This window comes from Macaca fascicularis, chromosome 2 (assembly GCF_037993035.2).
Source record: "Macaca fascicularis isolate 582-1 chromosome 2, T2T-MFA8v1.1".
NCBI classification, from domain to species: Eukaryota; Metazoa; Chordata; class Mammalia; order Primates; family Cercopithecidae; genus Macaca; species Macaca fascicularis.
In genome coordinates, this window is record NC_088376.1 from 86,791,236 (window position 1) to 86,814,016 (window position 22,781).

Sequence of the window (22,781 nt, forward strand, 5' to 3'; positions counted from 1 at the left end):
GTTTTAAGGGAAGCAACAAAACTATCAGGGCAGAGATTTATGTTTATTGTTGCAACATGTCTATACTATGTTATTTTATTTTATTTTATTATTTTTTTAAATTTATTTATTATTATTATACTTTAAGTTGTAGGGTACATGTGCATAACGTGCAGGTTTGTTACATATGTATACTTGTGCCATGTTGGTGTGCTGCACCCATCAACTCCTCATTTACATCAGGTATAACTCCCAATGCAATCCCTTCCCCCTCCCCCCTCCCCATGATAGGCCCCGGTGTGTGATGTTCCCCTTCCTGAGTCCAAGTGATCTCATTGTTCAGTTCCCACCTATGAGTGAGAACTTGCAGTGTTTGGTTTTCTGTTCTTGTGATAGTTTGCTAAGAATGATGGTTTCCAGCTGCCTCCATGTCCCTACAAAGGACACAAACTCATCCTTTTTGATGGCTGCATAGTATTCCATGGTGTATATGTGCCACATTTTCTTAATCCAATGTGTCACTGATGGACATTTGGGTTGATTCCAAGTCTTTGCTATTGTGAATAGTGCTGCAATAAACATACGTGTGCATGTGTCTTTATAGCAGCATAATTTATAATCCTTTGGGTATATACACAGTAATGGGATGGCTGGGTCATATGGTACATCTAGTTCTAGATCCTTGAGGAATCGCCATACTGTTTTCCATAATGGTTGAACTAGTTTACAATCCCACCAACAGTGTAAAAGCGTTCCTATTTCTCCACATCCTCTCCAGCACCTATTGTTTCCTGACTTTTTAATGATCGCCATTCTAACTGGTGTGAGATGGTATCTCATTGTGGTTTTGATTTGCATTTCTCTGATGGCCAGGGATGATGAGCATTTTTTCATGTGTCTGTTGGCTGTATGAATGTCTTCTTTTGAGAAATGTCTGTTCATATCCTTTGCCCACTTTTGGATGGGGTTGTTTGTTTTTTTCTTGTAAATGTGTTTGAGTTCTTTGTAGGTTCTGGATATTAGCCCTTTGTCAGATGAGTAGATTGCAAAAATGTTCTCCCATTCTGTAGGTTGCCTGTTCACTCTGATGGTAGTTTCTTTTGCTGTGCAGAAGCTCTTTAGTTTAATGAGATCCCATTTGTCAATTTTGGGTTTTGCTGCTGTTGCTTTTGGTGTTTTAGACATGAAGTCTTTGCCCATGCCTATGTCCTGAATGGTACTACCTAGGTTTTCCTCTAGGATTTTTATGGTATTAGGTCTAACATTTAAGTCTCTAATCCATCTTGAATTAATTTTCGTATAAGGAGTAAGGAAAGGATCCAGTTTCAGCTTTCTACTTATGGCTAGCCAATTTTCCCAGCACCATTTATTAAATAAGGAATCCTTTCCCCATTTCTTTTTTTTATCAGGTTTGTCAAAGATCAGATGGCTGTAGATGTGTGGTATTATTTCTGAGGACTCTGTTCTGTTCCATTGGTCTATATCTCTGTTTTGGTACCAGTACCATGCTGTTTTGGTTACTGTAGCCTTGTAGTATAGTTTGAAGTCAGGTAGCGTGATACCTACAGCTTTGTTCTTTTGACTTAGGATTGTCTTGGAGATGCGGGCTCTTTTTTGGTTCCATATGAACTTTAAAGCAGTTTTTTCCAATTCTGTGAAGAAACTCATTGGTAGCTTGATGGGGATGGCATTGAATCTATAAATTACCTTGGGCAGTAAGGCCATTTTCACGATATTGATTCTTCCTATCCATGAGCATGGTATGTTCTTCCATTTGTTTGTGTCCTCTTTTATTTCACTGAGCAGTGGTTTGTAGTTCTCCTTGAAGAGGTCCTTTACATCCCTTGTAAGTTGGATTACTAGGTATTTTATTCTCTTTGAAGCAATTGTGAATGGAAGTTCATTCCTGATTTGGCTCTCTGTCTGTTACTGGTGTATAAGAATGCTTGTGATTTTTGCACATTAATTTTGTATCCTGAGACTTTGCTGAAGTTGCTTATCAGCTTAAGGAGATTTTGGGCTGAGACAATGGGGTTTTCTAAATATACAATCATGTCATCTGCAAACAGGGACAATTTGACTTCTTCTTTTCCTAACTGAATACCCTTGATTTCTTTCTCTTGCCTGATTGCCCTAGCCAGAACTTCCAACACTATGTTGAATAGGAGTGGTGAGAGAGGGCATCCCTGTCTTGTGCCAGTTTTCAAAGGGAATTTTTCCAGTTTTTGGCCATTCAGTATGATATTGGCTGTGGGTTTGTCATAAATAGCTCTTATGATTTTGAGGTACGTTCCATCAATACCGAATTTATTGAGCGTTTTTAGCATGAAGGGCTGTTGAATTTTGTCAAAAGCCTTTTCTGCATCTATTGAGATAATCATGTGGTTCTTGTCTTTGGTTCTGTTTATATGCTGGATTATGTTTATTGATTTGTGAATGTTGAACCAGCCTTGCATCCCAGGGATGAAGCCCACTTGATCATGGTGGATAAGCTTTTTGATGTGTTGCTGAATCCGGTTTGCCAGTATTTTATTGAGGATTTTTGCATCGATGTTCATCAGGGATATTGGTCTAAAATTCTCTTTTTTAGTTGTGTCTCTGCCAGGCTTTGGTATCAGGATGATGTTGGCCTCATAAAATGAGTTAGGGAGGATTCCCTCTTTTTCTATTGATTGGAATAGTTTCAGAAGGAATGGTACCAACTCCTCCTTGTACCTCTGGTAGAATTCAGCTGTGAATCCATCTGGTCCTGGACTTTTTTTGGTTGGTAGGCTATTAATTATTGCCTCAATTTCAGAGCCTGCTATTGGTCTATTCAGGGATTCAACTTCTTCCTTGTTTAGTCTTGGAAGAGTGTAAGTGTCCAGGAAATTATCCATTTCTTCTAGATTTTCCAGTTTATTTGTGTAGAGGTGTTTATAGTATTCTCTGATGGTAGTTTGTATTTCTGTGGGATCGGTGGTGATATCCCCTTTATCATTTTTAATTGCGTCGATTTGATTCTTCTCTCTTTTCTTCTTTATTAGTCTTGCTAGCGGTCTGTCAATTTTGTTGATCTTTTCAAAAAACCAACTCCTGGATTCATTGATTTTTTGGAGGGTTTTTGGTGTCTCTATCTCCTTCAGTTCTGCTCTGATCTTAGTTATTTCTTGCCTTCTGCTAGCTTTCGAATGTGTTTGCTCTTGCTTCTCTAGTTCTTTTAATTGCGATGTTAGAGTGTCAATTTTAGATCTTTCCTGCTTTCTCTTGTGGGCATTTAGTGCTATAAATTTCCCTCTACACACTGCTTTAAATGTGTCCCAGAGATTCTGGTATGTTGTATCTTTGTTCTCATTGGTTTCAAAGAACATCTTTATTTCTGCCTTCATTTCGTTATGTACCCAATAGTCATTCAGGAGCAGGTTGTTCAGTTTCCATGTAGTTGAGCGGTTTTGATTGAGTTTCTTAGTCCTGAGTTCCAGTTTGATTGCACTGTGGTCTGAGAGACAGTTTGTTATAATTTCTGTTCTTGTACATTTGCTGAGGAGTGCTTTACTTCCAATTACGTGGTCAATTTTGGAGTAAGTACGATGTGGTGCTGAGAAGAATGTATATTCTGTTGATTTGGGGTGGAGAGTTCTATAGATGTCTATTAGGTCTGCTTGCTGCAGAGATGAGTTCAATTTCTGGATATCCTTGTTAACTTTCTGTCTCGCTGATCTGTCTAATGTTGACAGTGGAGTGTTGAAGTCTCCCATTATTATTGTATGGGAGTCTAAGTCTCTTTGTAAGTCTCTAAGGACTTGCTTTATGAATCTGGGTGCTCCTGTATTGGGTGCATATATATTTAGGATAGTTAGCTCTTCCTGTTGAATTGATCCCTTTACCATTATGTAATGGCCTTCTTTGTCTCTTTTGATCTTTGATGGTTTAAAGTCTGTTTTATCAGAGACTAGTATTGCAACCCCCGCTTTTTTTTGTTCTCCATTTGCTTGGTAAATCTTCCTCCATCCCTTTATTTTGAGCCTATGTATGTCTCTGCGTGTGAGATGCGTCTCCTGAATACAGCAGACTGATGGGTCTTGACTCTTTATCCAGTTTGCCAGTCTGTGTCTTTTAATTGGAGCATTTAGTCCATTTACATTTAAGGTTAAGATTGTTATGTGTGAATTTGATCCTGCCATTATGATATTAACTGGTTATTTTGCTCGTTAGTTGATGCAGTTTCTTCCTAGCCTCGATGGTCTTTACATTTTGGCATGTTTTTGCAATGGCTGGTACTGGTTGTTCCTTTCTATGTTGAGTGCTTCCTTCAGTGTCTCTTGTAAGGCAGGCCTAGTGGTGACAAAATCTCTAAGCATTTGCTTATCTGTAAAGGATTTTATTTCTCCTTCACTTATGAAACTTAGTTTGGCTGGATATGAAATTCTGGGTTGAAAATTCTTTTCTTTAAGAATGTTGAATATTGGCCCCCACTCTCTTCTGGCTTGGAGAGTTTCTGCCGAGAGATCTACTGTTAGTCTGATGGGCTTCCCTTTGTGGGTAACCCGACCTTTCTCTCTGGCTGCCCTTAAGATTTTTTCCTTCATTTCAACTTTGGTGAATCTGGCAATTATGTGTCTTGGAGTTGCTCTTCTCGAGGAGTATCTTTGTGGCGTTCTCTGTATTTCCTGGATTTGAATGTTGGCCTGCCCTACTAGGTTGGGGAAGTTCTCCTGGATGATATCCTGAAGTGTGTTTTCCAACTTGGTTCCATTTTCCCCCTCACTTTCAGGCACCCCAATCAGACGTAGATTTGGTCTTTTTACATAATCCCATACTTCTTGCAGGCTTTGTTCATTTCTTTTTCTTCTTTTTTCTTTTGGTTTCTCTTCTCACTTCATTTCATTCATTTGATCCTCAATCGCTGATACTCTTTCTTCCAGTTGATCGAGTCGGTTACTGAAACTTGTGCATTTGTCACGTATTTCTCGTGTCATGGTTTTCATCTCTTTCATTTCGTTTATGACCTTCTCTGCATTAATTACTCTAGCCATCAATTCTTCCACTTTTTTTTTCAAGATTTTTAGTTTCTTTACGCTGGGTATGTAATTCCTCCTTTAGCTCTGAGAAATTTGATGGACTGAAGCCTTCTTCTCTCATCTCATCAAAGTCATTCTCCGTCCAGCTTTGATCCGTTGCTGGCCATGAGCTGCGCTCCTTTGCTGGGGAAGAGGCGCTCTTATTTTTTGAATTTCCAGCTTTTCTGCCCTGCCTTTTCCCCATCTTTGTGGTTTTATCTGCCTCTGGTCTTTGATGATGGTGATGTACTGATGGGGTTTTGGTGTAGGTGTCCTTCCTGTTTGATAGTTTTCCTTCTAACAGTCAGGACCCTCAGCTGTAGGTCTGTTGGAGATTGCTTGAGGTCCACTCCAGACCCTGTTTGCCTGGGTATCAGCAGCAGCGGCTGCAGAAGATAGAATATTTCTGAACAGCGAGTGTACCTGTCTGATTCTTGCTTTGGAAGCTTCCTCTCAGGGGTGTAATCCACCCTGTGAGGTGTGGGGTGTCAGACTGCCCCTAGTGGGGGATGTCTCCCAGTTAGGCTACTCAGGGGTCAGGGACCCACTTGAGCAGGGAGTCTGTCCCTTCTCAGATATCAACCTCCGTGTTGGGAGATCCACTGCTCTCTTCAAAGCTGTCAGACAGAGTCGTTTACGTCTGCAGAGGCTTCTGCTGTGTTTGTTATTGTTTACTGTGTCCTGTCCCCAGAGGTGGAGTCTACAGAGACAGGCAGGTTTCCTTGAGCTGCTGTGAGCTCCACCCAGTTCGAGCCCCCCAGCAGCTTTGTTTACCTACTTAAGCCTCAGCAATGGCGGGCGCCCCTCCCCCAGCCTCGCTGCTGCCTTGCCGGTAGATCACAGACTGCTGTGCTAGCAATGAGGGAGGCTCCGTGGGTGTGGGACCTCCCGGCCAGGTGTGGGATATGATCTCCTGGTGTGCCTGTTTGCTTAAAGCGCAGTATTGGGGGTGGGAGTTACCCAATTTTCCAGGTGTTGTGTGTCTCAGGTCCCCTGGCTAGGAAAAGGGATTCCCTTCCCCCTTGCGCTTCCCAGGTGAGGCGATGCCTCGCCCTGCTTCAGCTCTCGCTGGTTGGGCTGCAGCAGCTGACCAGCACCGATCGTCCGGCACTCCCCAGTGAGATGAACCCAGTACCTCAGTTGAAAATGCAGAAATCACCGGTCTTCTGTGTCGCTCGCGCTGGGAGTTGGAGACTGGAGCTGTTCCTATTCGGCCATCTTGCCATAAATCCACTATTTTTAAGGCAAATAATTTTATAGAAATAGTTACTAATTTTATAAATGTATATAATACATTTATATATACTACATATACATATATTTGATATATAAAATATATAAGACATATATAATTGATTTTACCAAGTTAGTGATTAAAATGCTTTATCATGCATGTCATTGCATACTCATTTCCATAGTAATTTTCCGGAAATACTTTGGAGTTTGTTGCATCAAGTGACTTCATCTACCTTTATCCCAGATGTGACTCTGCTGGAAGGTAGAATTCAGTGAAAATTTAATGATGTGTAATGAATCTAAATGCGGTAGTAAGGGTGTCAGACAGATATCCATCATGGTGAGGAGTTAATATCTCTATCTGCATTACATTCTAATTGATGGTTCTGTCTGATGTTTGAAGAGCGTTAAATTGCCGATGTACATGTGATGGAATGCCTATTGTCAGGCTAGAGATGAAAACTCTGCCTCACCATTGCAGTTGGCTTTTAAATGATTTATAGAGAGGTGACTTTGAATGTTTGTATTAGAGGTCAGAATTAGAGATCTCACATTTCTGTAGTAACTCTCATGTGCCAAGCCTTTTCTGAGCATAAACCAAGCTCTATGATTCAACTTGAGAGAGAGAGGGAGAGAGACTGATTGATTAAAATGGGAGAAAAAAATCTAGAGAACTGCATGGAGAAATATTTGTGTAAGTTAATCTATAATGCATAAGCTGAACAGTTAAAGAAGTAAATATGATATCATATCAAGATACCAGCAATTCACTGATGTTTAGGCCAAAGGGGAAAAAATTGACTAGTGGTAGGAAATTGCAGTTTATAAAGCACATTAAAATAAATTGGTTTCTAAAGTGTTTAGAGAGTCTTTATTCTACTTTCTTCAGATTTTTTTCTATCCTCTGGTATTTTATTTTGACATTTTCTTTAAACCCAGTAAGATTCAGTTTCTTCCTCTGTAAGTTAATCAGCCGTCACCTAACCTATCTGAATAGTTTTTATTAACTTCAAACATTACTTCCTTTCTCTGCTTGTCTTGATTTTACCAAAGACAGAATTCAAATGCTACACTTCCTTGAATCATTTTGGAAGCAAGGCCAAACAAGAAGGGATGGAGGGAGGGAGGGAAAAAGAAAATCAGTGTAGATCCATGAGAACATTTAGTATATTATGTGGTGATTTTTATATTTTAATCTCTACATACAGACTAAATGTTAAAAAAAAAAACACTATTGTGTGTGTGTGTGTGTGTGAATATTATACATCCTCCTCTCCATCTCCACAATGTCTTGCAGAATTATATAATTATTAACTCCCCACCAATCCTTGACAGTTCTATCTCCTCTAAGACTAGAAATGTTCCTTCTAACTCATATAACCTATCCACTACTCAATAGATGCTTTGGGTTCACTATGTGAATGAATCCTGATGACAACACTACAAAGTTTATATTAATATTATACCCATTTCATATACGAAGACCCTGTGTTGTAGGAAAGTTAAGTTTTTTGTCAGTGTCACCTTCTCCTAGTTTTTTCCTCAGTATCTTTGGCCCTTGTGCACTATGCTCAGTCATAGCATACCACTCTAGGGTTTTCAAGTGGGGCATTCTTATTCTTCCTTTGTGTTTGTAAATTTTCCCCTTTCTGGGTATTCTCCTCTCACACCCTCCTCTCTTGCAAAAGCAACTTAGAGGTCACTTTTTAAAAATAATTATTTCTTGTATTTTCTGATAGAATCAATCACCCCTGAGTTTCACTGACACTTTGCATATTTTATCTCACTTTTTTGTTTGTTTGCATTGTCTCTCTGATTTGATGGTTCCCTATTTGTGGAATACGGTCCTATTTATTTCTCTCTTCATTACTTATCTCTGCCTGGCATGCATTAGATAATCATCTTTACTGAGTCAATGCTGGGTAAGAATGATTCCTAGATTTTAGGGTAGCATATGAAAATTCTAGTCAGAATTACAGTTTTTATTTTATAAAATGTAATATTTAGTTATATTTGAACTTTCTTAAAAATTTAGGAAATTTTAATTATATGGGCCTCAGCTAGCCAAGATTGGAGGTATGTATGGCCATAACTCTGTGCATAAGTGCCACTCCCTTCGTGAAATCCTTGTTTTATCTTTTTCATAGGAATTTACTTGTCCACCACGATTCCTAAGGCAATTAGCTAATCAATTATCAGTTGAGCTGTGTTCTTTGCCCACCACAGTAGGACACACAGAAAAATCATAAAACATTGTGAGGGACCTAAGATCCAGCTGGGGTGACAAATCTAATACACAGAATATTTAAGTATAAATACTCTTAATCTGCAGCCATAATACACCAGTGGGTTACTGAATACAGGCTTAAGACCACTTGCAGTTAATTCACCCAGTTTTCCTAATACCACTCAGCAGGATACAACAAGCTGTCATCCAAAGAGGTGCAGGGGAGAAGAACCTCCATCTGCCACTCCTGTAGCAAGGTTATGAAACCAAACTCTCCTAGGCTGGCAAAAGGCTTTCCTCTTTGGATTGATGCCATCCCAGACTTTTATTTAAAGTTCACTGAGCCAGGCCAATTCATGTCACTAATTTCTTGGGACATCTCAGTCCTCTCTCATAGTCTTAAAGTTTTGTAATCTTTTTGGTAAGTTATGAATCTGTAACATAACAGATTTTGCTTCTTGTAGAATTCATACTTCATTTAGTTGTTCTGCCTATTCTTATAATGAATTTGTGTTTTTAAGACTAGCTCTGGCAATGTAATCATTCCAGAGCTTTTATTATTTTTCCCTTTCACTTACCAAATAACAGCTTTATTACTTTTGTCTTCAATTTTTAAAAGTTATTTTGTAACCATGAAGGTTTAATTTTGCCTTCTACATTGCATCATCCTTCAATATAATTGCGCATTCATGACTGTTGTTATTCTCCTGAGCTTCAAAGATTAATGGGGTGTGTGTGTGTTTGTGTGTGTGTGTGTGTGTGTGTAATTTTGTTTTCTCATAGCTTTTCCACTAAATACCTTCTACTTTCGTTTTTCTTTTGTCTTCCTTTCCTATAATGACATCAACAGAAAATTATAAGATTAATTAAATAAAACATGAGTTTCTATAAGGAGAATTTAATTCCCTTTATTATAATCATTAAAATTTTATGGATGCCCAATATGGCTTACTGTTTTGTTTTCACCTTGTTAGTTTTTTAAATTGTGTGTTTATTTTATTAAAATATATTTTTCTTATTTTCACAGGTAAAAAGATGGCCTATCAAAAGGTCAATGCAGATCAAAGAGCTCCAGGACACTCACAGTACTTAGACAATGATGATCTTCAAGCCACTGCCCTTGACTTAGAGTGGGACATGGAGAAGGAACTAGAGGAGTCTGGTTTTGACCAATTCCAGCTAGACAGTGCTGAGAATCAGAACCTAGGGCATTCAGAGACTATAGATCTCGATCTTGATTCCATTCAACCAGCAACTTCACCCAAAGGAAGGTTCCAGAGACTTCAAGAAGAATCTGACTACATTACCCATTATACACGATCTGCACCAAAGAGCAATCGCTGCAACTTTTGTCACCTCTTAAAAATACTTTGCATAGCCACCAGTTTATTTATTTTTGGGATTTTCATAGGTTATTATGTACATACAAATTGCCCTTCAGATACTCCATCTTCAGGAACAGTTGATCCTCAGTTATACCAAGAGATTCTCAAGACAATCCAGGCAGAAGATATTAAGAAGTCTTTCAGGTAGGTAAGAAGAAACAGATGTTGTTTGAATGCATTTCTTGGGAAAAATGTCTCACGGGGGTATTGAACTAATGATTTTGCCGTGGTTCAAGTCAGTTTTGCAAGCTGAGAAACATAACTTACCACCACAACAAGAATAGAAACTTCAAAGGGGGGGCACAGATTTTCAGATTTATGGTACTGCAATATAAATTTGTGATGCAGTTTTATTAATTACTAGTAAGAATCATAACTACTATGGAGACTAAAAGTCTCCAGCCACTGTATTTTCTCCCTCTTGGGGAGCCTCATTAGACCAAGTTGGGATGCAAAGATTGCCAGATATACAGGTAATAAAAACTAGGATGTTAGCCATATGATTAAAGACTTTAATGACATCAGAGTAAAATAAACCTGCTTTATGGGCTGAAGTAACTGTCTTCAAAAGCTTCAGTGATGTCATATAACTAGTGGATAACTTGGAAAAGCTGTTTGTTATTTTATTAGCATACATGTTGAGTTGTAAAAGGTTTTCTAGTTTACATATTTAGTGAAGTGAAGAACTGAATATGCAAGATGAGGTATTACCTTCCATATATATCTTCTATATTTGCAGGAAAAGAATAGTCCTAGGTGAATCATGTATGTTGTTTGTAGGTAGATAGAGTAGTGAGGTACTACTTCTCCAGGATATTCTTTCTGGGTTATGCTGATTTGTTACAGTTAAGATGTTGGCAGGTGTGCATTTCTAGGAATTTTCTCAGGGAAGCATGTCCACTGAAGATGTGTCACTTAATTCATGTGCTGAAATACCAGGTGTATTGGTGTTGGTGGATTCTAATCCTCTTCCTGAAGATTAGGCCTCAGTGACGGACAGGGATGTGTTCCCTATATCCTTCTGTGTCTGCTATTCCCTTTTTTATAAGCATCCCTGGACATTTAATATGTGGATAATAACACTTTTCATGAGACTTCCCGATGTAAAATTGTTTACATTGAGCTGAAAGATACGCTGTTATCTTATAATGAATGATTGTATTTATCAGGACCCAATGAAGACATCGGAAAATTTCCTGAATATTTAAAATAAAAGGCATTTAAAGTAGAGAAATGCTTCCATCAGTGATCAGGAACCTATGAGCCAATCAGGGGATACTCAGGTAGCCCAGAGATTCACAAAATGGAGCCATTACTAAACCTAGACTAGAGGGAGAAAGCAATGGGACTGGAATGTCTGTGCATACAAGTGCAGATGAGGGACATAACCTCAGCTGGAGACACCACTGAAGATAGAGAGAGGGAAATACCCCAGCTTCTCTTTTCTTCCTGCCACTAAGTGTCCTAGCTATTGTCCTATTGGCTGAAACCAGCAAGAGACTGCTGACTTACAACTTGAGAAAACTCATTTTGAAGGGATCCACTGCCTGCAATATAGGATGGAGCAGAAAAAGGGAAAGTTGCAGATAAATCTAACTGGCTCAGGATGTTATTAGAAAACAAACCAAGAAAATAGAAGGACTCTATAAAACTGTTTTTACTTTAACTTCGTTATGGACATCTGTTCTATTACAAAATGTCTTCTGGAAAAAGATCCATAGCGTTAATTTCTTTTTAACGTTAAGGACAATTATGTGTATGTTTTTTGTTTGTTTGTTTTTCCTGAGCAGCTGGTTAGTTTTTAATTTATTGATGCAATGAATATCATAACCTAGTCTGCTTCCTTCTTTACTTTGACTCTTAGTAAATTTAGAGTCAAATTTGTATTTGTAGGTTTATAAGGAACTTTATGACATGCATTTTGTTTACAAGCTAAGCTACGTATTTATTTTCCCTCCTTATATAACTTTGGCTTTCCTTGTCTTGTTTTAATTCATTTTTCAGCTCTGTAGTCATCTTTAAAAGCTGACTTATGTCCTCTTTGCAAATAGGCAACTGATTATAAAATTTAAAATATATAATAATTACATTAAAATATTCATTATTTCTCTCAGAACAGAAGCTGCAAGATGGTAAGGATTATATTCCAGTCTTAGACTACAAAATCAACAAAATAACATACGTGTCAAAGCTAGCTATGAAAGCATAACCACTAGCAATTACACTCCCAGGTAGTACTCTGTGATTAGACACAGATTCACAATTATGGGCCCATCAAGTAGCCATATTTTTTTTTTCTTTCTTGAGATAACATACTTTGTTCTTCCAAACAATTGTATTTTTGTACGAATATCTTTACAAACATAACAGCTCCTCATCCAAAAATAACTTCTCCCTCAGTAGTCGTCCTAACCACATGTCATTATGAATCTCTGTTTACTAAGCAATCTTAGCCTTAATTCTGTGCCTCCTAGTAGTAGTAGATTCCTGCTATTACTTTTCATGAATTTATTACCAATTTTGTGCTCTTACTGGTCCACTCTTTTGTTCAATTGCTGTATCTCTTTTCTATTGGTTCTCTTTTCCTGGACATGCTCTAAACCTGTGTCAGTTCTTATCAAACAGCCTAAAAGTTGTGCAATACAAAATATGTTCTTTTTATAATAGACTGCAGACTCAATGAGAGAATGGACTACACTTGTTTGTGCACCATTAAAATGCCATCATCTAATAGACATTGAGAAATTATTTTTTAAAGAATGAAATGAATGCATGAATAAATGAGAAACAGATCTGTTTATCAATTATGTTACATATTTTTAAAATTATTTTATCATTTAGATTTTTCATTATATTATAAATATATATATACAAAATATTATGAACATAGTATTCATTTATATTATATGTTATAATTATTTTAAGTTATATAATTATATTATGATTACTCAGAGGATAGCCTATGTTCTAATTTTAAAGAAGTGGCAATTTATATCAAAACCACATACTGTAAAAATATTGAAGTATCACTACTGATGCTTCAGTTCCAGCTGAGGCATAAAGACAGTTGATGCTACATTTCTAAGACTAGCATGTAGCATGTAGAGCTTTAAAAAAATGATAGTATGGGCCCAGAGATGATTATCCATTTTTGGCTTATGAGAGGTTGGAGAAGCAAAGGCTAGGTAGAATGGAGAAAGTGAAGCATTTTTGAAAAAGCTGCTGATGTGCTTTAAGTCTCTGTCTCTTCTCAAGAAAGGAGTCTCAAATCCAGTGGAAAAAGTTTAACAGAACTATTTGGAAGATGTAGAGGTGGCAAAACTACTTAGAATAACTTGATGTCTTTCTTATTCAGAGAATTCAGCCTCTTACTTCCCATATCTAAGTGGTAAGAGATTCACTGGCTAGTTGCTGATAAAAGTGCAAAAGAAGGCCAGGCATGGTGGGTCACGCCTATAATCCCAGCACTTTGGGAGGCCAAGGAGGGTGGATTGCCTGAGGTCAGGAGTTCGAGACCAGCCTGGCCAAGATAGGGAAACTCCGTCTCTACTAAAAATACAAAAACAAAAAAAAGAAAAATTAGCTGGGCATAGTGGCAGGCGCCTATAATCCCAGCTACTTGGGAGGCTGAGGCAGGGAGAATCACTTGAACCTGGGAGGAGGAGGTTTCAGTGAGCTAAGATTGCACCATTGCACTCCAGCCTAGGCAACAGAGTGAGACTCTGTCCCAAAATAAAATAAAGTAAAATAAAATAAAATAAAATAAATAAAAATTGCAGAAGAGGTAGTTGTTTCAGGTGGCGTATGGCGAATATTATTTCTGTCTGGGCTGAGAGGGAGATAGCAGGAGGCTTGGAGAGGGAAGAAGCTTGAGGTGTGTTCAGATCCCTGGGGGCTGTAAGCCAAGAGCTGCAGGAGGGTACATTATTACTCATGTCAAAGGAAAATGAGAAGTCTCCAGTTGTAGAATAAAGAGTCTCCAAAAAACACACAAAGCGTACACCAGAAAAGTTTCAGCTGAGAACTCTTCCTGAGTAAACACGTTCTCTGAGTCTCACTGAAGTGTTGATCACCAAAGTGATTTAATTCTTTTGCAATTTATACTAGTTTTTGTTTTTATTTTTGCATCTTTTCCCAATGCTAATTGCTATATTCTCCAATACATTATTCTTTTATTCCTATTCTCCAGGATGAAATGTCATTGTTATCCTTTTGTGGACCAGAGATATTTGTGACTCTGTGTCAAGTGCTTGTCCCTAATCTAATCAGCTTAAGTCAGTTGAGATGCTGGTTATCTTGTATAAACCATGTTTACCTATGACTGTTGAGAAAGCTCTTTAACTTAGAAGAAGCTTGATTGTCACAGGTGCAATAGTTCATTTCCATTATATAATAAAGCCACCAAGCCTTTAATAATGTATTTTTTATTTAAAGAAATGACATACACACACACATATATATAATTGTTGTTTTGCCATTGAAAGTAATGGCAAAAGCAGCAATTACTTTTGCACCAACCTAATAAATTCTGAAGATCATAAGCATATTTCTGAGCAGAGTAAGTATGTTGAAAACTTCAAAACATAGTTTGAAAATATAATATTGTAATATAAGATATTTGAATAGATAAATTAATGAGGTTTAGTTTATTTTTGAATGCAGGAATGTGTTTGCCTTTGACAGCTGTAGATGCTGTGAAATGTTGAGACAAAACGGAGAAAAATGTGTTGTATTCTAATTATGGCTAATATAGTTTCTTTTTCTTAATGGAAAGGGCATTATGGTTCTTTCTAATTATAAGTGCAACATGTACAGAAAATTATAAAGAAAAAAGTAAACACCATCCATAATCCTACCTCTTTTAAAAAATCATTGTTTTTCCTTCTATCATTCCCTATGAATCAACAAAATAGTATTAGGTCATGTATTCCTTTGACACCTGCTTTAGAATTTTTTTAATTAAAATATTAGAATCACTTTTCAAGCCAATAAATATGGATTTAAATCACTACATAAAATACTGCCTGGTATTCCATTATATGGATGCCATGTAATTTAACCTATTTCTTATAAAGGGACCTTTCGGTTTCCTCTGCAAACATTCTTGTACACAAATCCCAGTGTGCCTATTTAATTATTCCCTTCCGATAAATTCCTGGAAACAAATCACAGCTTCATGGAGTTCACATTTGTGTAAGTTTGCTTTGTGTCACCAGATTGTCTTCCAGAGCCACTAGCCATCCAGGTTCTTATTTTTTATTTGCTTTTGTTAGGCCAAAAATAATGTTGATAAAGGTTTTCTATGTGAATTGACCTTGTGCATTTCATTTTTCATATATGAGTTACTTTTTAAAGGAGTTTCCCCATGGCTTTTATTGGTTCTTTCCCATGGTGTTTATAGGTTCAGAAACTAAAATGTCATAATAGTAAAATAGTCAATCACAGTATGATACCCCATGTCTTTGCATTTCTTTTGCTAAACACATTTTACTTTCTAACTTCACAAATAAGATGAATAAATAATAAAATACAATCTCTAGAGATGTATATATTTTTAAATGTTCGCATTATTTGGACAGGGCAATGTTTTTCATCATTGATACAAGTAAGCAAGCATGAATTAATTTATACTGTGAAATGATCTTTATAAGCAAAATAAAACACCATATTTTCTTAGGTGAGGGTTAACTCTTAAAAACGTTTGAAAATGTTATAAATTGGCTGGGTGCGGTGGCTCATGCCTGTAATCCCAGCACTTTGGGAGGCCGAGGCAGGCAGATTATGAGGTCAAGAGATTGAGACTATCCTGGCCAACATGGTAAAACCCTGTCTCTGCTAAAAAATACAAACATTAGCCGGGCATGGTGGCACGGGCCTGTAGTCCCATCTACTTGGGAGGCTGAGGCAGGAGAATTGCTTGAACCTAGGAGGCAGAGGTTGCAGTGAGCCGAGATTGTGCCACTGCACTCCAGCCTAGTGAAAGAGCGAGACTCTGTATCAAAAAAAAAAAAAAAAAGAGAGAGAGAAAGAAAGAAAGAGAGAGAGAGAGAGAGAAAGAGAGAGAGAGAGAGAGAGAGAGAGAGAAAGAAAAGAAAGAAAGAGAAAGAAAAGAAAGAAAGAAAGAAAAGAGAGAGAGAAAGAAAGAAAGAAAGAAAAGAAAGAAAGAAAGAAAGAAAGAAAGAAAAAGGAAAGAAAGAAAGAAAGAAAGAAAGAAAGAAAGAAAGAAAGAAAGAAAGAAAGAAAGAAAGAAAGAAAGAAAGAAAGAAAATGTTATAAATTGTCTTCAACAATACCATAATGAATAGCATCTTGTCTGGAAACCTAGTTAAAATGCTGCTTCAGATATAGGCATATTTTGGTCATTACTTAATATAATAAATTGAAGTGGATTCCTAAGTCTCGTTTGTTTTCTGTTCTTCTGAATGTACTTTTACAGATAATCTTCTACTCCCTTTTCTCTTTCTTCTTTCTCCTCTTCCTCCTCCATTATTCCCTTTCAGCAACTAATTAGTATATTTAGTTATCTTATGTGTAATATGGGTGGTGCATTTTGTAGTACTAATTGAACTTTACCATTGACACTATTTGGTTAGGTTACCTGGCTTTAATGGCATTGAACCAAAGGAATGACAGATTCACTGCATATACACTGCCACTTCCTGTATCATGCTCCGTGTCCATGAATCACAGCACTCTTTATCACTGCACTCAGACCTTGCCTCAGAATTCTTCTCCATCCAACATTCTTGAAAGCCCTTATTATTTGATCAGAAGTACATAAGAGGGAATTTTCCATTCTTATCCTATGATCTAGCTACGCTGGATCAAAAGATATAAATAAGTTCATTTAACTTACAAGGATGACTTTTTCTCTTCTGAAAAGATAAATTCCATAATTTTACCAGGTCAACTATCTACAGCCAAGAAACACAACTTATGACCACTCCACAGTGCCGAAGAGTTCAAAATCTTAGAACCCTGCATTTTAACATTCAATATATTTTTATCGTCAGACAAAGTTGATCTCTTGAAAGGAGAAAATCTCTGTCCAAGCTATCTAGAAACAAAATACATATAATTTACTTTTTCACCCATATCTTTCTCACCAGCACTAATTTATCATCCTGTGACATAAGAAAATAAGCACCTGGGCTGTTTTCCTGTCCCCTTGTTTTAACCCAGGCATTAGGTTTGTTTACTTGTTACAATATTGGTGTCTTTCCTGGGCAAACAGTTTTCTCATTTTTTTATCTCTCCCTTTCCACACCTGCCACCCATGTTAACTTCCTTCCATTCAAGAACCACTGTACTTCATTTACCAAAGAATGTATAATTGAGCAAGTTTCCTGTTCAAGAAAGCTGACCAGTTATACATTACCTCCAGTCTTAAATGAGGGAGGCAAAGTAGTCCTTACCTAAAGATAAACTGGCTGTGGAATCCATGAAGACCCACAGAGTGTTTTTATGGTTTTCAGGGCACTAGAAAGGCTAATATAAAATAGTGGTCTGTCTGTCCTCTGTCCCCACAGGAATATATTTTTCACTGACATGCTTTTGCACAAACACAAGATTTTACTGTTGTTTGATGATGGTGATGTCATCAGCAACTGTTCTCTTCTACTCTCCAGCCTTACTTTCCAATCATTTTTTTGGCCCCTCTTCACATTATTATTGTTATTATTATTATCGTTATTTTGTACTTTGTCTTCTCTGTTCTTCGTGTTTTTTTGTCTCTCCCTAATTTCAGTATTAAAATGAATGAGAGTAGGAAGATTGGGAGAAATGAAGAAAGCAATAAAGCAACTGCTATTTTAATTGGAGAAAAACATGTAAATGTATGCACATAATTCAGTGTATGCAAACAATAACAGAGTGAATTTAACAGTAATAGAGTGATGGCTCCTAAAGGAAGTAATTAACTATCCTATTATTGATCTCTCCAGATAACAAATGTACATTGTCTTAAGTTTAATCAGAAAAGGAATACGTAGGATAAGACTGATTTAATTATCCATAGAGTTTCATTGCTCTGAACCTTAAATAAGGCAACTTCTTAATTCAGAGTTTCTCAGTGTTATGCAGAATGGCATTAATTGTCTTAACTGGATTCAACTCACAGATACAAGCTTATGACCCTCACAATCCTTAGGTATTTGGCTAGAGCAGCACCCACCAATGGGAAGAATAAAGATTGTTGACAGTAGGGCCTTTGACTGCATAAGCTTCTCCATCTTAACCTATTAAAATACTGTAAAATACTGTTTGAGATCTGGCTCAAGTGCCCACTCCTTCATGGAAATTTCACTGATATCCCATCAGCTGAATTTTCTATTTCCCTTTGCAGTCCACAGTACTTCATTTCCTTTCATTTTGTTGGCATGAATCACTTTGTTTCATGGTGGAGAAAGAACTATGGGTCTGGCAGAGTTTAAATAGCATGTAGGCACTCAGTAAATCTTTACTGCATGAGAAAAGGAACCAGAATGCAGATCTTCTTGATAAACCTTCATTTCCATGTGGATTATCACTTTTTTAAAAAATGAAAATAATGTATACTTCTGGTTATTTATACCTGTTATTGAAATTTTAATCATACATATATATGATTCACATATATAAAAATGGCTGTGTGTGTGTTTATATATATATGGGATATGTGTGTGTATATATATATTTATTTATTCATACACACACACACACACACATCCTAATCCATGCTTTAGAAATTAAGCAAGATATTTGAGAATACACACACACACACACACACACACACACACACATCCCTCTGATTTTTAAACAAATTTTATGTATGTACTCATAGCATGTACTAAAAAAGTTGATTTTGAAGAGAGAGGATTTTTTTTTTCTTACATAAACATGAGCTGGGTGTCTACTATATTCCAAGCACTTGGCTAGTCTCTCTATAGTTTTTAATGACATTCTGTTTAATCTTGAGAGCATTCTTTTTCTATAAAGAAGAAATGAAAATAAAGATTTCACAAAAGGTATTTCCCTGATCACAGGTTTTCAGAAGGTACAAAGTGGATCCCCTCACAGGTCTTTTTATATTCTGCTAATTTCAACTTCAGGAAGAGGTTGTCTCAGTCTGGGCCATTTCTGCCTAAAGGTTTGCGTTTTTACTCTCAATGATCAGGTTCAAAGGATTCCATCTCTCTCTCCTCCTCAGCCCCCATGCACTCACGCATGCACAAAATTATTTTATGCATTTGGTTACAGACTGCGATTAGGTTAGTTACTTTCCTGGTAAGCAAATGTCCTTTTCTTAATCTTTTTTATTGAGTCTATCTGATGTAAAGCATCAGGACCAAGTTAGAGTGTTAAGGATCAAAATATTGGAACCGTTAATGTTTCTAATTTATGTTGTATTATTAATTAGCAGGATCTATTTTACATAATTGCAGGGATTATCTTGTACTGTCAATGAACTATTTCCATCAGATATATCAGGATCATCTGTGATACTGGCTGCCTGTTCTGAAAATTGATCAGCCTTAGGGCTAGTCACATTTTTCTTGTATCTTTTTCCTGCATTGACTATAATATGCTTTTCCATCCATCCACTTCTTGATCTTATTGGTTTCAAAAAAGGAACAAGATCAGTCAGTTGTAGTACAGGGGAATAACAAACCTTTTACTTTGAGGATCAGATATGTCAATTTCCTCTGGATTAATTTGATTTCCCCACACTCATGCTATAGAAAAGTTGGTAATGATCACATTTAGTAGAGTGCGGTGTAAGTGAAACAAAGAAAGGTTGCGAACTGTTTGCATGCTTCTCTCTTTCACGTTCCTGTTTAATATCAATGAAATCAAGCTTCAAGTGGCAGACATGGTCCTTGGAGATTTGCAATTTGAAAATCCTAATCCATGCTTTAGAAATTAAGCAAGATATTTGAGAATTTCAGCTGAAACCATTAATTCCATAATCTCATAGGAGTAATTTACAGGGGAACATTTAAATTAAAATATATTTTAAAATAGATTATTTATGCCAAATGTATTGAATCAATTCAATACTTTATTGCAGTCACTTACTTTTTTTTTCCAGTGGATATTTCTAGCTAATGAGAGAGAAAGTAAAGTTGCTGAGTAATTCCGATACCAAAAACAGATGATGAACAACCCCACTCTACTGTCCCCTTCCTGGGAAACCATCACTGAATGGATAGGTAATTTTATTTTTGCAAATTGTAGATGCTTATATAACCAGGGTAATGTTTAATTTTATGTAGCAACTAGGCTAATACATGGTACCCAGATGTTTGGTCAAATATTATTTTAGATGTTTCTGTGAAGGCATTTTAAAGATGAGATTAAGATATAAATTAGTAGGCTCTGAATAAAGCTGATTACCATCCATAATGTGGGTAAGCCTCATCTAACCCATTGCAAGCTTTAACAGGTAAAGACTGACCTTCCCAGAAAAGAGGTAATTCAACCAGCAGACTGCCTTTTGACTCAAACTGTGTTCTTGCCTGGGTCTTTAGCCTGCTACCCATCCTGCAAATTTTTGACTTGCCAAGCATTCACAATTGTGTGATTCAACTCTTTAAAATAAACCAATCTGGCTCTCTTCATACACAAGCGCGCACACACACACACACACACACACACACACACACACACACCCCTACATCCTATATGTTCTGTTTCTCAGGAGAATCCTGTTTTATACATACAGATTTAGATAACTGAAATAAACCAATGTCATATGGTTGCAGTTTTAAAATTCTAGAATGATTTAGTCAGTCCTTAGGATTTAACTAATAATATGAAAAATTGATATTGAAATTTTTAGAAATTACCAATGTTCATTATTATCTTTATTTCATTAAAACACTTCATATTATTTTTAATGTGGTAATATTAAGTCTATGAAAGCACAGAATTTGAAATTATATTCTATGTATCTAACAAATACTTCAAATATATTACTAAAAATGCTTAATCATTTTCTTCAGCTTATTCGGTTTGTGGCATCAAGATGTAGTCAACTCCCTAAGCAAAAATTCACTTTCCAAATTTCACAAAATGTCATTCTTATCTATAAAAAAAATGGTATTGAAGTTCTCTTTCCTTTCATTATAACTGGAGAAAATATATTAAATTTTATATGCCTGATTTGGGAAATCAGTTTCTGTCTTCAATAACTGATTGTGTGTTATATCTGGGTCTTTTACAAATGAAGTGCACTTCTATTGCTTAAAAATTGCTTTCCTGTGCAACATGATGTAGTAATGAATTAAATCCAAATGAGCCTTATATTCACAATGTCATAATATGTAACTCATCCCCTGTGGAACTTTTTTATTATCTAATACAAGGCAAGCTAATGTCTTCCTCTCATGGCTCACTTCTCAGAAGGGTATGCAGCTTTCAGTATTAGAAATAAAGAAAGAAAACTATGATTTGAAATCAAATTATCTTTTTATAAACTCTCTAAATCACAGAGAGCACCTTAACATGTCCTGAAATATGCAAATCTAATTCTGATAGAACAAGAAACAAAAGAAGCAGTTCCAATTCTATGGAGTACATTTGTATCTGTGAGAATAAAATGCAGCTGAACATTTTTCTTGGAACAGAAATGTGTGCAGGTGATTTTACCTTCAATAAAAATAAGACAAGTGTGGGCGTTTTCTCTCTATTTCTTTGCTTGGTTTCATCATATTAACTCTATTCTGTAGGGAACAACTTGTAAGATCAGCTTGTACCAATATTGTAGTTCAAGCTGCTACATAGATTTAAAATCTCTAATTTATTAGCCTGATAATTTTTGTAATTTGATGAAACACATCAGATGTTCCCTTGTTGTAACTTCTTTAGGCTTATCTGGAAGGTATATTTTAATTTAACTGGATATTTCAAAATGTGTGTTGCTATTTCTTATGGGTAAAGAGCAAAGATAGACAAATATTTATTTTAGTCCATTGGGGCAGCCAAGAAATATTGTGTCAGGTTTTTATAAGCTGTGATTTCTTGTGATTCCTGAAGGTTTTTCTCTTGGGGTGGCCTGGGCAGATTTTTTTTTTCTTCATCCTGTTCGTGTTCACGGTAGCTAGATCTGAGTCAATTGCTGCTGGGTATAACATGTGGTCCAGATCTAAGCCTTCCCTCCACTTTCTTATTTTAAGTAAAGAACAAATTCCTATAAGATCTGTTTTTGATGGTTTAATTTTTAAATTATATTTCAATCAAATAAATAAAATCACATACAACCATAAGCAAATTATCTGTCTGTGTAGAACAGTGCAAGGGAGTTAGAAGCAAGGTCAAAGCTATAAACTGTTATGGGGGAAAGTAGACACCTCAGCTTTCTAATTTAATGATTTATGCTGTTCTTAATCAAATTTACATTCCAGTTTAAAAATAACACCTAATATCCTATCATCACAAGACACATTAAAGGCCCCATTTAATGCCAATATATTTATTCATGTTAACAAATATTTACTGAGGGCCTACTGAGTGATGGGTACTGAGCTAGATACTACAGACAAAGCACTGAATAAAATACACGAGATACCTGCATTTATGGTATTTATGTTCCCATTGGTCAAACCTAGACAATAGGAACATACTTGTTTATATAAACAAAACACAATGACACAAAATTACTCATTGTTATAGGAATAAAGGAAGGAAAGAAAGGAGGGAGGGAAAGAAAGAGGGAAGAAATATAGTTTGCAAAGGTATCTAGGTGATTATTTGGGATGAAGTGGTCAGTTCAACTTCAAATGAACACCGTGCTCTATGATGGTGGATCAGCCCCTCTTCGCCTCTTCAGAGATTCTAGGATTACCTGGCAACTCACTGGCTGGCAGAGCCTGCCCCACCTCTTAACTTCGCTGAATGCCCTAGAGCTGTTTCTTTACTAATTTATTTGGTTTTGGC

At 36.5% G+C, this 22,781-nt stretch overlaps 1 protein-coding gene across 8 annotated transcripts in view; it reads left to right on the forward strand.

Annotated features, from left to right (window-relative positions):
* The window catches only part of NAALADL2 (N-acetylated alpha-linked acidic dipeptidase like 2), a 1,467,871-nt gene that overhangs the window by 713,732 nt on the left and 731,358 nt on the right, over nucleotides 1-22,781 (forward strand). For all 8 annotated transcript variants that reach the window (XM_065540193.2, XM_074031421.1, XM_065540194.2 and 5 more), the window contains one exon: nucleotides 9,509-10,010. In XM_065540193.2, coding sequence (XP_065396265.1) covers nucleotides 9,517-10,010 — 494 coding nt within the window. In that variant the 5' untranslated portion in view covers nucleotides 9,509-9,516. The remainder of the gene's footprint in view (nucleotides 1-9,508; nucleotides 10,011-22,781) is intronic.